This window comes from Quercus suber, unplaced genomic scaffold (genome assembly GCF_002906115.3).
Source record: "Quercus suber isolate HL8 unplaced genomic scaffold, Cork oak 2.0 scaffold_655, whole genome shotgun sequence".
NCBI classification, from domain to species: Eukaryota; Viridiplantae; Streptophyta; class Magnoliopsida; order Fagales; family Fagaceae; genus Quercus; species Quercus suber.
This window is the reverse complement of record NW_027070096.1, coordinates 199,312-216,340: the sequence shown is the minus strand read 5'-3', so window position 1 is coordinate 216,340 and position 17,029 is coordinate 199,312. Positions and strand designations below refer to the sequence as shown.

Below are 17,029 nucleotides of genomic sequence, written 5' to 3'. Positions count from 1 at the left end.
GGACTCTAGATAAAACCTATGCAACAAAGAAGAGGAAGACCTTGCAGAAAGTACTAGTGTGGTACCGGCCAAATACCCTCCGAATGTTAAATTAAAAAACTTTCACAACTCTAGAGTGCCAAAGTTGGGGTAAATTATGCGTACCTTAATTTGTGAGGGGTTTGGGGTTTTTATAGTAAAATAGAGATGACTTTCGCTTTCTTGGCGGGGAGGTCTTTCCTTGTGGGAAGATCCTCATTAATTTATGTATTTCATAGGATCCTTTCCTTATAGGGATTCCCTTGATCAAGGTTAATCGTGGGGTACACGTTATTTCCTTGTACAGATATTTGTGGAGGTCAAGTAAGGCCATGCAGAACCCATCACACTCTTTATTCCCGTCAGCCTCTCCTTCTTCCCGTCAGCTTCATTGTATGTAACAAATTTGCTTCTTTTCAAGAATACCCTTATCAATTATCACTCAAATCCACACACACACTACCACAATACAATTATCTACAAAGCTCGAATAAAAATTTAAATTTGATTGTCTATATCGTCATCACCAATGAATCATATAATTGACCACTAATTAATAAGTAAATAGACCATTCAAATACCTGACCTTTGTTGCTAATAGACTTTCCCTAATTTTATGACTATTCCCTAGTAAAAAAAAAATTACACCACAAACAAACACATATTAAATGGCAACACAAACATCGCCTTAGTTTTACTTCTCATACACCCACTAATATTAACTCCTTAAAATTACATTTTACTATAATTCTTATAAAGTACAAACTAATAAGTAACTCATAGCAGATCAAACCTGGTTCATAAGATTGTAAAGATATATACCATATTTGTTAGTTTGGTACTGCTCTGAACTGAAACATAAACTTATACTCAACCAATAACTCATTAAAACATAATTTTTTAGTTTGACACACACAGATCTCTTTTTATTAGTTTAACCAAACACACACAGATCTCACGATACTAATGAAACAACTTGGCTTCGAAGGAGACTTTTAAGGCGGGTTTGTAGAGGGCCAGTTGATTCTAAAGGAAACGCATTTGTGAATGAAACACAGTGATGTGCTCCCTCAACTCTTGTATGAGTTTGTAGAGAAAAACCATGAGCTGATGGTCCTTGGCACCATTAAACTCAATATAGTGGGAAGTAAGAATGTCTCAAACTTCCTCGTTTCTGTCATATCCTCTAAATTCCATGCTGACATATAGACCGGAAGTGTTGTGCACCTAAGAAATGATTTGATGATTCATGCTCCCCTTGTCTTTAAGGTGAGATGTGAAATCAATTTAGAATCTAATTAGATTTAGACTCTTAGATTTTTAATAATTCACTTGACACAAAATTAAAAATAAAATAGGATACATAACGCAAAATTAAGAATATAATTAAAATCTAATTGGATTTTCTTTAAGCTTTGGTTATTAATATTATATAGATATATAGATTTTTGCTCAAAGATCTATTCACAGTTGAAAAAATAAAAGCTTCACTGAGATGGATGAGTGTAAAATTTAGTTCTTTATTAACCATCGATGTAAGCAATTACGCATGGAATTTGACTGGCTCAATCATAGGTTGGATTGTGGATGACATCTTTGAGGAAAGCAAGTCATAAGGCAATCTTTGGCGTTGAAGAAGGCCAATAATAAAATTTGTAAGTCAACGAGAAGACAGAGGAAGAGTTGTTAGGATATGAGATAAGAGTTGGTAGCACTTGAAGAAATAAGTCTATTTCATATAAGACCTGTTCAATTTGATTTAGGATACTTGCTTAAAAATTTGGATCAGTTTGACTGAAGATACGGCCGTTTGGTAGCCCATTTTGAACACACTTTTAAGTATTTAAAACAATATTACACACATTTTCACATACTTTTTCACCCACACATATATCAAAAACACCCAAACAACATTACTTAAACTTCTCTACCAGACACTCCATCAGTTTGACTTTGACCAAGGATAAGCTGGCTGTAGCATATGCTGAGGCTAATACGATTAAAGTAATATTAGGGACATAACATCGTTCATAATTGCTAATATGACATGTTGTGAATCGAGCAACAAATTATGTTAGCCCTCTTGAAAAATATTATGCCCCTAAGCACATTGATAGGATTAATGCAACAGTCTCTGTTGTCAAGGCCAATGTAAGATGCTTTTTCCGGAGGTCTTCGGTGGATCTCTCTCTCTCTCTCTCTCTCTCAATTGCTTTAGTTATACTTTAGTATGAACATCTTTGGAGCAACTACTGCTCTTGTGTTGAAGATTCGTTGATCAAGTTGTTTTATATCAGTAGAAGTGTAGAACCACAATACAAATAATCATATAGCTTTTCTTTCTTTCTTTCTTTTCCTTTTTTTGAATCATATTTAATCTTCAGTTAGAAATTCCTTCTGTTTAATGTTTAAAGAAATCAAAGACTTAAATAACTGCAATGTGAAATCCCTTCTGTTAGATTGATTTGCATGAGAACCAGCCCATTTAGCCACAATTTTGCTCATACTCTCTCTATATGTATTTTGTTATCTTTGTTTTTGCTCAAGTGTTAAGAGCTATTCACTGTTGAAAAAGAAAAGTTTCACTAGGATGGATGAGTGAAAAATTGAGTTCTTTATTAACCATCTATATTAAGCATTTACGCAATGATGTCAGTATTTACAATTTTATGGATAGTGAGCATGGAAGTTGACTGGCTCAATCATAGGTTGCGATCTTTGGGGGAGCAACCTTTGACGTTGAAGGAGGCCAATAATAAAATTGTTCAGGTCAACAAGGAGACAGAGGAAGAGTTGGTGGCACTTGAAGAAATTAGTCTGTTTGATATAAGACAAGTTTAATTTTGACTTAGGTCGCTTAAAAATTTTGATCAGTTTGACTGAGGACACTTACTTAAAAATTTAGATCAGCTTGACCCAGGATAAGGTGTCTGTAGCAAATGCTAAGGCCAACATTATTAGACTAATATTAGAGATATAACACCTTTCATAATTGTTGGTATAATATGTTGTGATTCGAGCAATAAATCATGTTAGTAGTGAAGAAAAATATTATAACCCTAAAGATATTGATAGGATTACTGCAACAGTCTCTATTACTAAGGCCAAAATAAGATGCTCTCTCTCTCTCTCTCTCTCTCTCTCTCTCATATTTTCTAAATTGCTTTAGTTATACTTTTCTATTAACAATTTTGGAGCAACTAATGTTCTTGTCGTCTAGAAGATTCATTGATCAGGTTGTTTTATTAATATCATTAGAAGTGTGGAACCACAGCACAAATAATCATATAGTTTTTTTTTTTTTTTTAATTGAAGCATATTTATGTTTAAAGAAATTAGAGACTTGACTATCTGCAATGTGATTTCGCTTTCTGGTTGATATTTCATATTTGGCACTTTCAAAGTTTGCCACCAGAGACAACTTCAAAGTTACTCTAATAAAATATTTATAAACTGGAGCCAATGGGCTAAGTGTGATGTCGCGGAAGCTACAAGAAAATAAACATGTTGTTTTCTTAATGAAAAAAAAAAAAAAAAAAAAAAAACATGTTAGCTTTTGAATGAAAACTCAAATCCACGAGGGTCCTTTGAACCCACAAGGTGATAGGGTTTTGGAATCCACCAGAGATAAATAGACAAAGTTTATATTTTATTTTTAAATATGAAAAACTGAACTGTCCTGAAGGCTACAATATGTTTAAATAGTAAAATGAAATCTTATGGCGGCTAGGAAACACCCAGAAACTCTAATTCGTGCTAATTACATATTATGTGGTAAAGTAGTAATTTTTGCCAAAAATAGAAAATTTTAGATAATTGAGGAAATTGAAATACTGTCTCTAAAAGACATCCCAAAACAAACGGGACCTTACCCTGACTTTTAAACTAAACATTATTAAGGAAAAACAAATATTACTAAAAATAGCAAAAACACTGTTTTCGGGGCCTTAACGAAGAAATTCGCCTAAATTTGGGCGATGCTCAAGGCAAGCATCTCGAGTCTAGCATGCAATTCTAACATGGTCGCCCCAATGGCCTCTACTAGCATCCCCCCTAATCTTATTGCATCATGACTTTTAGTGCCATTACTTGCTATTCTAGGAAGGCTTGTGCTCATTGTTCTACATCAAAGCGGCACATCCAACCCTATTAGTATGGGATGGTGGGCAAGAATAGAGTTCCAAAATTCTCTCAAGTCTCAACCTTGTAATTTGTAAAATCACTCTACATGAAATCCAAGGCTGGCAGAGCTAACCATAAAATGGCTTGAAAGGTAGGTCTGTTAGCATCAAATTTTAAAATTCACTTTTTTAAAATACAAGTACACTATAGCACAGTTTCTCACAAAAAAAAAAAAATATATTGTAGCACATTTTCAGCAAAATGTTTTCATTAAGAAGTTAAATAAGATATTCCCAAATAAACACTAATATTTTTCTCTTGAATATTCATTGATCAAGCTGTTATATTAATATCAATAAAAGTGTGGAACCACGGCACAAATAATCATATAGTTTTTTTTTTTTTTTTTTTTTTCATTTCTTGAAGCATATTTAATCTTTTGATAGAAATACCCTCTACTAAATGTTTAAAGAAATTAGTGTTTGAACTTGGTAAGAAAGTGTAATTAAAAGTGTGTGTATTTAACAGTTAGATTGTTTCTTTAAAAATATATATATAGAAACTTAAATATCAGAAATGTGATTTCGCTTTCTGGTTGATATTCGGCACCATTACTGGAGTCAATGGCCCATGGGCCAAGTGGCACATCCAATCCCTTTAGTATGGGATTGGTGGGCAACTCCCATATAGGGTTCCAATTCTCTCTTAAGTCTCAACCTTGTCATTTGTCAAATCACTCTACATGAAAGCCAAGGCTGGCAGAGCTAACCATAACATGGCTGGAAAGGTAGGTCTGTAAACATTAAAATTTAAATCATGCACTTCTTCTATTCTTGACTTTTTATCCAAAAAAACAAAATGTCGCATCAATTGGATTGGATTGCTGGCTTACAATGCTCTGAAGTGAAGTAAAAAGATCCATGGACCATTTCTCAATTACTTTGAAAATAGATATAATTACTGCCCAATAAATTGGGAATTCAAGGTTGTTGAGCCTCATTGAGTTTTCACCAGTTCAGTTTCGTTGAGTTTCATTTAGTGTTAGACAATGACCGAGTTAGTGGGTCAAAAGTATAAACAAGAAATATAGGTTGATGATTGGTTGTCAATTATTTTATTTTAATTTTCTAATATGTCTTTGTTAAATTTTTTGGATTAGAACGATTTGTGGTTTGTAGTTGTTTAGGTTAATATACGGTTATTTTGGTTGATTTGTGATATTGCTTGAATTAATATGTGAAAGAAGAAATGTTATGTGCACAACATGTTTACAACACTTCTATAATAAATCTTAAGTAGTAAGTTGTTCATAACTGTTATTAGTGAGTAAAATAGTAATTTAAATGGTAAATTCAAATTAAAATTAGTAACAATTTACCACTCATAATTTGTTGTAAAAGTGTTATAAAAATGTTGTGTTCATGGCAAATAAAAGCCAAGATTTTGGACCACCGAAAGGGGTGGCCTAATGGTCAAGGTATGTGATTGTTGTCTTGTGGTCCCACGTTCAAACCCTAATGAGGAGTGGGCCGGGGTTGCCTCTTATAACTAACCCCCGACTTACTAACTCTCTCGTGGGGCTAGAGTGAGCTCTATGGTCACCCTGACTACAGTAACCATGGCTCAATCCAACATTCTCTAATGGGAGGTGCCCATATGGTCACTCCCAAGGAGTGAGTCATCGTAGTTGCCTCCACCTCCCTTTTTATTCAAAAAAAAAAAAAAAAACAACCAAGATTTTGGAGAGAGGTGGGCCAAATGAGGTTAGGCCCTAATAGGTATAGCTAGTGGTGACGGTGCAGGGGAAGCACCATTTTCCATGGTACAGCTGGTGGAGATAATAACTTCAGGAGAAGTTTTAGCCAACCGTGGTGATAAGAATAAGATATCTGGATTGGTGTACGGTGGCTCTGGCGAAGTTGATATCATTCTAAAAGCAATAAGTCTGGCTCACAACAAAATTTCACCAACTGTGGAGGTTGCAAGTCGGCCGTTGTTATTGATAAAATATTGCAAGAATTGTCAGCGTGTAACATTACTTATGTAGAAAAATTCATGAAAGACAGACAAGTGGTGACAACGAATTGTTAACCTTGAACTAATTTTAAAAGGGTCCGCTTAGGGCATTCGTTAAGAAGAAAATTCCAATGTTGTCCAGCTACTTTTATGAACAGTCAAGCGACATTTAATCAAAAAATCTATATTTTTATCAACTTTTGCTCCGGGACACTAAAGTGATAACGTTCGAAATAAACTAATCCTTGACACATATTTTAAGGACCAAATTTTGCCGTCCCTAAACTAAAGTTGGCTCTTACATCATAATCATAATTGGTGCCTTTTAAATGTAACAAGAAAAACTTGATGGCAAGAAGGATCCCAGTAGCTTCAACTTTTATTTAAAACAAAATACACTAAAACTTCCATAAATCCAAATTACGAAACCAGCAATTAAACTGCACAACTGTATGTTGTCCAGAAAATAGTGGCTACATCAAGCTACACAAACATTTTCGTAGAAAACAGAGGAAACAGAACAACGACATGAAAATGCAAATATTTTTTTTTTCATGAGAATCAATGAAACAGTAGTTATGTAGTACTATCAAGAGTTAACTTTCCTACAGTTCTTTCTAATCTCTCCCCTTGAACCTGTCAATGGAGAAATATTTCCCATCTCAACCATGGACTTGGCGAATTGCTCAAAGAAAAGTTGGCTGTTCTCTGCGTATTGCTTTACCAATTCCCTTGATTCTTCATTCTTGGTTAAAAGAACTTGATCAGAGTTCAGAAGGCCCTTTGAAGCCAATATGTTCTTGTAGTAGTAGTTATCAAACTTTGTTGGGCTGACATAGTCCAAGAAAAACAGGTTCTGATCACCACCGGATCTTGGGCATCGGGTTTTCAATTGGGCCGCATATGATTGATCAAGTGTGTAGTCGGGCTGTCCATTTCCTGACTGGTTGTACAGTCTTTGCCTGAAGCTGGTGCACCGGGAATTTCCAATTGTATGGCTCCCTGCATAACAAAATTAAGTTCACACACAAACATTCAGATTATGATATTAGAGAATGAATGAGTTTGAGAACTTAGTATGTATTTAACTATTTCCCCTTACAAATAAGAATAGTACACAATAAAGTAGTTGTAGTATAGACAAATATTAAAGTCAATAATTTGTCATCTTCGTACCTCAGTAGATAATGAAAAATATCATGTCGGTAACATTATTGTTCTAATTTTATCCAATCAATGTTTAGAGCAATCTCATTTGATGACACAAAAGAGAGCATGTCTTAAAGTTAAAGGACCCTAGCTGTATGGCATAAACAAGTGCATTAGTCTTTACCAGATAGGGCAACAAGATCAACAATATCAAGCCCTTGTCGCTTGAACTTAGTGAGGATGGTCTGGAATGTGTTGTTTGGAGCAGGAATATTGTTGTTAGAACCACTCAAGCTTGCACTTCTGGAGTCTCTTCTGCCTAATAGTACCTCCCAGCTGGGCCCACCTCTCTGTGTGCATCCAAAACATGATCAGATCGAATTGAGTATTGGCCATGTAAGAGTAATTTGGTTGTGCCAGATTAATACAATGCACTAAAAATGTTAGTAATACTTACCAGAACAGTGGAATCTCTTGCAGCTATGGCCAAAAGGTCAGCACAAGATACTGTACGAGGGCACTCTTTCTCCAGTGCAGATTTAATCTCATCAAGGACTTCAAAACCTCGAGCTGAATTCCTGTTAGGATTTGACCTCTTCTCACTGACTATGGTTCCACTGCTGTCTAACAGTAATGAAGCATCACAACCCTGCAATATAGACAACTTGTGTCAACCACACAAAGCCATCGTGATACATAATAGGTTCTGCTTATGAAATTTACAAGCACGGGTAATAATATATAGTCCTTGTAATTAGCATGTTGATGTTGCAATATGATTGAATTGAATTTATAAAGTTAATGAGAGCTAGTCATTGAAGTGACAAGTTATAACAAGCTAGTAGCAAGACCTGGACAAAACAATCATGGAAATGGAGCCTGAGAATTGAAGCTGCCATACGGGCTTCTTTGGCCACAGCCTTGGCCAGTACGGACCTTACAATCTCTTGAGCTTTTGGGCAAGAGTGGTCATAAAACTGTGGGTAAAGGTAACCACCTTTGGTCTTGCTAGAGAAGCAAAGAGGAGCAAAAGCACAAAGAGAAAGAACCAAGAGAAAACTAGTGAGCTGAGACATTATTGTCTCTCTTTTTTGTCTCACACAAGGTTCTAGACCAAGACTTCTATAAAACACTTGCAGAGAAGTTTCAAAACTTGATATGATGAGACGTGGATGGCTTTTGAGTATTTATAGGGAAAACTTGGTAGACAATATTAGACGAAGTCCTAAGAAGAGAGAAAAAAAATAAGGAAGGGAACAAAAAAGCTGGAGTTGGGTACTAACTACGTAAAAAAATAAACGCTGGACGCCAGAGTAGGTAGCTTTTCATACCTTGGCTTACTAGAAGCTCTTAGGTTAGGTGATTACAGTGAAGCAAACGTTTGAATTTGAATAACAATAAATCTAGGAATAAACCCAATTTCACGACATACTGAAGTTTTAATTGGTTGAAAGTTGACTCTATGTGAACGACACTTTTTCCCACTATTTTATATATAAATCTAGGCCAAAATGGCCTTTTACCATTAATTTTCAAAATATTTGGCAAAAAAATACTGTTTCGAAAATAAATGGTGATCTACCACTTTTTTAAGTACTCGAGTTTGGTGAACTCGAGTACTATATTTTATAGCTCCACTGTGGCATGGCTGACATGGCAATTGAGATTTAAAAATTCCAAACAGTACTCGAGCTTCCTGAGCTCGAGTGCTGTTTAATGTGATACCCGAGTCCACTAAACTCGGGTATCAATCTGTATTGGCCCCAATTGCTTCAGCAGTCATGCAACTCAGCCAATACAGGTTGTAAGGTTGAATTTAATCAACCATCTTATTAGCTTTATTCCGTGACCAATTTGCTTGTAATTTAGCACTTAGTAACCCTGTATTTAGGTGGGAAAATTGTAAGGGTAGTGTGTGAGAAGATGTGAAGAAAAGCTCAAGAGTGTGCAAGAAAAACAGAGTCTCGCGACTAGGACTCGCGGGTGGTTCGCGACTGGCAAGCCGCGAAATGCAGTCACGTGAGAGGCACACTGGGAAGCTGAAGGGTCGCGCCAGCTGTCACGCTACAGGACAAAAGTTCCAGTCTGGCCAGGCCGTTACGTCGTGACTTGATTTCGCGAGTTGGCCAAGCCGCGAGTTCAAGTCGCCAACTTGCCCTGTTTGGCAAAAACTGACGTTTTGCATTCCTTTCTCACCCTACTATATATACACCCTTATACCCATCATTTTGTGAGAGTTTCCAGAGAGAATTTTGTGAGAGAAAACCCTAGAGAAATACAAGATTGATTCATCCCCAATCTTCATCTAAAGAGACTCTACAAATTCCTCTACTCTCTACCTCTCTATTGTCATACCCTTAAGAGGTCATTTACCAAACCCTTGTCTCACCACACCCACGTCTGTGAGAAGGTCCATTTGGTGCTTTGGGAAGCAGTTTGGAAAGGAACCAATATACATTGGTTGATGCTATGGTCAAGTAGCGGAATCCGGGAAGCTAGAGAAGAAATAGGTTCGGCGTAAGCTCGTTGGAGCAAGAAGCTTGGAGGGCTTAGGTACTTGGGTAGATTAGGCTTGGAGGGTCTTCTGCTGTTCACGTATCCCAACTACATTCTTTAGTGGATTATTTGACCGCTTGGAGGGCGGCGGAGAGGTTTTACGCCGAGGACTTCGGTTTCCTCTTCGATAACACATCATGTGTTGTCCGTGTGTTTGCATCTTCTTTCCCTTTACCTTTGCCTTATATTTACTGCTGTGGATGTGTTTATATTTGGCTTAGATTGTTTATCAATTCTGTGTTTAGCTTATATTCATGTTCCGCACGCTAATCGTTTGATATTAAGCTTGAATTGGTAATTTTGTAATTTGGGGTCTAAACGTTCAAGGGTGTTTCATACCCATATTGAACTTTCAATTGGTATCAGAGCGGGTGCATTCTTTGTGGTTTGATTACCTGAGTGCGATCCTAGACCCTTGGCTATGGATGCTGCTGTAGAAAGGGTTATGCTGAATTATGGTATGAGTGTTTGTGAAAATAATTCTATGAGTATTTTTGAGGGATACTCTAAAAAGGAACTCTTAGAATTAATTAAGTCTAGAAAACATGCTAGGATGTTCATTCACATGCTGAAATATTTTCAAAGCAAGAATCACATACTTCACAATAGTTATGTGAGTCTACCTCTTTGATTGAGAAATACAAAAGAAGAAATAGATCACTATGTGAAAAGGTTGATAATCTGAAAAACAATCCAATCTGGAATGAGCATGGAAAATAACAATAAATTTTTGTTTGATGGTCAAGAATGCTTGTCTCATGCGTGTATGTTTGTGCACACCTCATTGAAGGTATTCAACTCATGCTTATGGTACCTTGATAGTGGTTGTTCTCGTCATATGACAGGAGATAAATCATTGTTTATGACTCTTAAAGAGAAGGCATGTGATTATGTGACTTTTGGTGATGGGAGTCATGCTCAAGTCCTCGGGAAAGGAACGGTTGAAATACCGGGACTACCTTTGCTGAAAGAAGTACTATAATCAATGGATTGAAGGCAAATCTCCTCAGTATTACTCAAATATGTGATGAAGATTTTCTAGTTCAATTCTCAAAGAAGGGGTGCATAATCATTGATGAGAAAGGGATTCAAGTCTTGGAAGGAAATAGGACTACTGATAATTGCTATGGAGTTGTACCTTCGGCACCTATTTCGTGTAGAAGTGCTCGTGTTGATATGCTGAAACTGTGGCATCACAAGTTTGGACATGCAAACTTCAAACAAGTATGTAAAGTTTCTAAACTTGAGGCCGTTGAGGGACTTCAAAGTTTGGAAAGGTGGAGAAGACTATATGTGGAGCATGTCAAATGGAAACAAACAAAAGCAAATCATCCAAAGGTGAATGTGATTGCTACCTCACGGTGTTTGGAACTTCTTCACGTAGATCTCATGGGCCTACAAGGACTGAAAGCTTGGGAGGAAAGAGATACATTATGGTGATAGTTGATGATTTCTCAAGGTACTCTTGGGTGGAATTCCTCAGAGAAAAATCTGAAGCATGTGATAAATTGAAGAAATTATGCAAGAGATTGCAAAATGAAAAAGGAGTTCCTATAGTCAAAATCAGAAGTGATCATGGGAAGGAATTTGAGAATACGAAATTTGAATCATTTTGGAAGAGCATGGTATCAAGAAGAATTTTCAGCTCCAAAGACTCCTCAACAAAATGGGGTGGTTGAAAGAAAGAACCGGGTGATCCAAGAGATGGCTAGAGTCATGTTACTCAACAAAAACATACCTCAAAGGTTCTGGGCTGAAGCTATGAACACAGCTTGTCATATTTGTAAAGAGTTTATTTCCGAGCAGGGACAAAGAAGACGTCATATGAAATATGGAGAGAAAAGAACCCAAGGTGAAGTATTTCAGAGTATTTGGGAGCGCATGCTATATTCTAAATGACAGGGAAATCCAGGAAAATTTGATGCTAAGAGTGATGAAGGGATACTCCTCGGATACTCCACAAATAGCCGAGCTTATAGAGTGTACAACAAACGCACTAAGACAGTGATGGAATCAATCAATGTGGTCATAGATGACACCATATCTGAAAAGGAAATTGATGATGATGTAAAGGGGCTCAAACTCAAGGAAAATGAGGATGATAATGATATGCCTCTAAGTGATGATGCTGAGAAAGTAGCACCCGAAAAGGAGACCACACCTCCTGTATCAAAAAGAGAGACTAGATCAACACAAGAAGTCTCAAGTCCACTCACTCCTCCAGAAATTCAAACCCCAATTTCTCGGGACGAGGAACTCTCAACTTCCAAGAAACCTTCATCAAGAGTGACACTTAATCACCCATCAAGTAATATCATTGGGGATGTGAACGAAGGACTTCGTTTGAGAAAAGGTCTGAAGTATACTGCTAACCATGTAACATACAACTGTTATCTTGCTAAATTTGAACCCAAAAAGGTAGAAGAAGCTCTGAAGGATGAAAATTGGGTAGAGTCTATGCACCAGGAACTGCACCAATTTGTTAGGAATGATGTGTGGGAATTGGTTCCAAGGCCTGAAGATACACATGTGATCGGCACCAAGTGGATTTTTAAGAACAAAACAGATGAAGATGGTGACGTCATCAGAAATAAGTCTAGATTGGTGGCTCAAGGGTATACTCAGGTGGAAGGCATAGATTTTGATGAGTCTTTTGCTCCGGTAGCAAGACTAGAATCCATTCGGATTCTTCTTTCCATAGCATGCATCATGGATTTTAAGTTGTACCAAATGGATGTAAAGAGCGCCTTCTTAAACGGCTTTCTCAATGAAGAAGTTTTCGTTGAACAACCAAAAGGATTTGAAGATCCTCACTTCCCGGGTCATGTATTAAGATTGAAGAAAGCTTTGTATGGGTTGAAGCAGGCACCAAGAGCATGGTATGATCGTCTCACTACTTATCTAGTGGATCGTGGGTTCAAGAGAGGTCAAGCAGATCGCACATTGTTTGTTAAAAGAGATGAAAAATCTTTCTTGTTGCTCAAGTGTACGTGGATGATATCGTATTTGGTTCCACAATTGATAAACTAGCTCATGAGTTCTCTGAAGAAATGAAAAGGGAATTTGAAATGAGTATGGTGGGAGAGTTGAACTACTTCCTTGGACTTCAAGTGAAACAGCGGAGAGATGGAATATTTATTTCTCAAGAAAAGTATGCCAAAAATCTTGTCAAAAGATTTGGTCTGGACTCCAAGAAACATACATCTACTCCCATGAGTTCCTCAGCAAAGTTAAGCAAAGATGCAGCCGGCGTTGACATTGATCCAACTCTTTATCGGAGTATGATTGGTAGTCTCCTCTATCTCACAGCTAGCAGACCGAATATTGCATTCAGTGTCGGAGTCTGTGCAACGTTTCAAGCCGCTCCTAAAGAATCCCATTTAACAGCAATTAAGCGAATCATTCGCTATGTAAATGGCACATCTGACTATGGGATTTGGTATACAAAGGATTCGAATGAGTGTTTGGCAGGATATTCTGATGCTGACTGGGCAGGGAACATAGATGATAGAAAAAGTACTTCTGGTGGGTGTTTCTATCTTGGAAACAACTTTAAACGGTTTAAAACCCCTTAAAACACACAGATTGCGTAGCCTAGATTAATTAGCCAAGTTGTTACTTAGTCAAATTAGCAATTCTAGGTTAAAACAATCCAACAATCATATCAAGAATAATAATGCAGCGGAAAATAAATAACACAAGATATGATCACCTAGGAAACCACACGGTAAAAACCTGGGGAGGATTTGACCCACCAATCCTCAAGGCTAACCTAAATTCACTATGAAAGAATTGAAGTTCGTACAAAAGGACTACAAGCTCCCGCTCGACTTCCTAATGCTACCCACCAGTAGAACTTCCTGACACGACCACGCGCAGGCTCCGAATCCACGGACTACTTCTTTCTTGAATTCCTCAATCAGCTACAAGCTCCCCGCTTGCTTTTCTTTTAAGTTCCAATAGTTGCAACAGTAACGATCTTCAAGATGTTGAAATAATCTCCACCATGAAAACCCTAAGTTTTGTGTAAAGGAAAGCTCCTCAAAGATCTCACACGAGATTCACACAAAACAGCAATGTATGAGCAACAATACAATATGGACAACCTTCAAAAACGTGGCTAGGGTTTTATTTATATACCTAGGGTAAAAACATAAAACCCTAAACGTTTAATGAAGTAGGGCTGAGTTGGAAATTCTACAGAAAATTCAACCTGTGCGATTTTCGATCGATCGAGTCTATTCTTCGATCGATCGAGCCAGGCCGAGAGTCCCAAGTACTTCTGCAGCCACTCGATTCCAACTTTACAATATTAAACCAACTTTGAGCAAGTCTAAATAAGACTAAATACAATGTTTTGATCATGGTTTGCCAACATTACAAATTAGAGTTCTAAATACATAAAATCCTAAGACCTTAGAACCTAACAAACTCCCCCTTTGGCAATCCGTGACAAAACCCTAATTAACAGCTCAAAGTTTTACAAATAAAAAGCCCTTTACAAAGATAATGCTCATAAAATTCAATTCAGCCTAACTACTATCCATAGTTGCAAGTGTAGACAGCAGCTTAGTTGAATCAATCTGTATAATCCTGAAATACTCAACAAACGCATAAACGCATGTGTGACAGTAAAGAGTAAACAACAGGTATAACATTCTTGTAAGATCCACACAACACAAAATAAGACATATAAAAATGAACAAGTCATAAATATAAATCAATACGCAGTGAATCATAAAGCAACAAGAATCACTAAAAATATCATGTATATCAATCAATGTTACTCCCCCTAACATGAATAACCCCAAAAAATGATATACAAAGTGAAACACAAAGATACAATCTAAAACCCACAAGCTCCTCTAAAACAAAAAATCTCCCCCTAACAACAAAAACTCTACTACAAGTCAAAACTCCACTCCCCCTTTTGTGACGGAATGCCAAAGGGCAATCACAAGTCGCCATCAAAAGGAGGTGGTGAGGGTGAATGAAGGCGCGCAAGATCAACTCGGAGAGCACGCATCTCATCCAGCAAGTCCACCAAAATCTGACCATGAGCCTGCTGAACAGTCATGACAGTCTCCAAAGTACGACGAACATCAAAGTCGGCCGAAGGAGGTGGAGGAACATCAGCAGCAGCATCATCATCACCAACAGGAATAGGAATATCCTCACCAGCCATACCTGCAGAAGAAGAAGGAGGAGGTGCACTACTAGAGGCTCAGATCTAGGGTGTTTAGAACCAGCTCGAAGATGAGCGGCCCTCTGTCTAAGAAAAGACGCACCTAAGGTCCTATCACACATGGACGGGCTCAGAGGAAGGAAAGTCACTAAGACCAAGATAGAGAAGAATCCTATGAATGAAAATAGGATGAACAAGAGCATGAGCAGTAGATGAACTCCTATAAACTTCGTTCAAAGAACGAAGAAAAAGATGGGGAAAACTAATAGGAGCATCAGTNCTAAGTTGATACATCAAAATGTTTTTATATTCTCCCCCTAAACAAAACAAACAGGTCATCTATGTCTCCCCCTTTTTGTCACTATTGACAAAGACTACCTAATCAGAAGGTAGACAGAAAATATACGCAACAGAGTAAGAGAAATAGAGACAACTCCCCCTATGAAGAGCAACAACTCCCCCTAAGAACCACAAAGGTTTTAAAAAAAATTTCTCCCCCTAAAAAATAGGAAAAACAAAACAAGTTTTGGGAAAAATAGTTTTAGGGAAAAATAAAGAGGGTGGGGAAAATAAAGACACACAAACCAAAGCTAAAAACTAAGGTGAGGATACACATGAAGAAAAATATGCTCTCTTTCAATAAAATGCAAACATGGCACTATGTGACCCATAAACAGTTGCATGAGTAGAGAAAATATTTGCACATTGATTATCTATCATATCTCTTAAGAAAATATTTTCTACAATTCATACATAAAATAACATATACTAGAAAGTACGTAAGTCAAAAATTAATCAATCAATTTTTAGATCAAGTTGAGTACCCAATTTAGCAAAGTGTATGCATGCTATGTATGAAAACAATGAGAGATATGACTGCAAAACTGCAAAATGGATACAGAAATCAATGCAATGCATGTGAATCTAAACACAAACCAAGGGAGACTGCAAGTTAGCACAAAAATCAATAGAATAAAATTCTATATGATGCATGAAACAATTACAATGCCATGATGCATGTACTAATGCAGTGAGCGATTAAGTTCAATTGAGATTAAATTGACAAAATTGGTTTGAGCATAGAGTTTCTAACAAAAACCCAAAAATTTGAAAATCACTTGTTGAATTTTTAAACAAATTGATGAATTGAGCATCACATAACACAACTCACAGAGTATAATGCTTAATTTCATCAATACAACAAGCCAATTTCATCAAATTCAACTCAATTTCACAAAAGCCCCAATTCGGATCAAGAACAAACCCTTTTTAAAAACCTGATTCGCAACTTTCGAGTGATCGAAAAATACATTCGATCGATCGAATGAAACAGTCATTTTTAAACAAATTAAAGCACTTTTTCGATTGATCGAAAAACACACTGGATCGATCGAATTTGGCAGAGACTCACTAAATTTTGAGAAAAATCACAGTTTTGAAAGACACAAACCTAATTTGAAAAACAACTCCTCAAAGCATTAACCAAAGAAAGCAAAATGCATGAGTATGAGATGGAATGCTTTTTCAAAAACCCAAAATTTTGAACCCAATTTTCTCAAAACAAATTTCAATCATTCTCCCATTGAAATTTTATTAAGCAACCAATATGTTCTGCACAAATCTTAAGATATTTTCAAAATTTTCAAACTTGAAACACATTTTGCATTAAGATCAAGGAACTTTTAATCTTTGATGGCCACAACAAAATCACACACAATATAATGTACCAAGTTTAACAAAGAGTAACTTGTGTAGTGTGTGCAACTAGCAAAAGCTTGAGATGCATGTGAGGTGATATGTGAATAGCAATCAATCACAAAGTCTACAAAATTCATCACATAGAATTTAAAAGAGACTATCACCTAAAGAGTTACATCATATAACTCCCACATCTCCTAGAACAAAAGCTTGCAATCATGTAAGTTTCTTGATTTTTGCCTCTTATTTGTATGAGATGGCATTCAGCCTAATAGTACACACCGG

General features: G+C 36.8%; 1 protein-coding gene across 1 annotated transcript; it reads right to left on the bottom strand.

The window, feature by feature from the left end:
* Positions 1-6,508: 6,508 nt before the first annotated feature.
* On the bottom strand, positions 6,509-8,456 carry LOC111994310 (peroxidase 72). Its single transcript, XM_024026170.2, has 4 exons — positions 8,157-8,456; positions 7,763-7,954; positions 7,490-7,655; positions 6,509-7,158 (listed from the first exon to the last, which is right to left on the bottom strand). The coding sequence occupies exons 1-4, from the start codon at positions 8,379-8,381 to the stop codon at positions 6,746-6,748; spliced, it is 996 nt and encodes a 331-aa protein (XP_023881938.2). The 5' UTR covers positions 8,382-8,456; the 3' UTR covers positions 6,509-6,745.
* Between the last annotated feature and the right edge of the window lie 8,573 nt (positions 8,457-17,029).

Bases quoted from the DNA above. Each gene is read 5' to 3' on its own strand.
- LOC111994310 (XM_024026170.2), bottom strand. From the start codon at position 8,381: ATGTCTCAGCTCACTAGTTTTCTCTTGGTTCTTTCTCTTTGTGCTTTT. The intron at 7,955-8,156 runs GTCTTGCTACTA...TCTATATTGCAG, and splicing joins TCCATGATTGTTTTGTCCAG to GGTTGTGATGCTTCATTACT. The intron at 7,656-7,762 runs GTAAGTATTACT...GGATGCACACAG, and splicing joins CAAGAGATTCCACTGTTCTG to AGAGGTGGGCCCAGCTGGGA.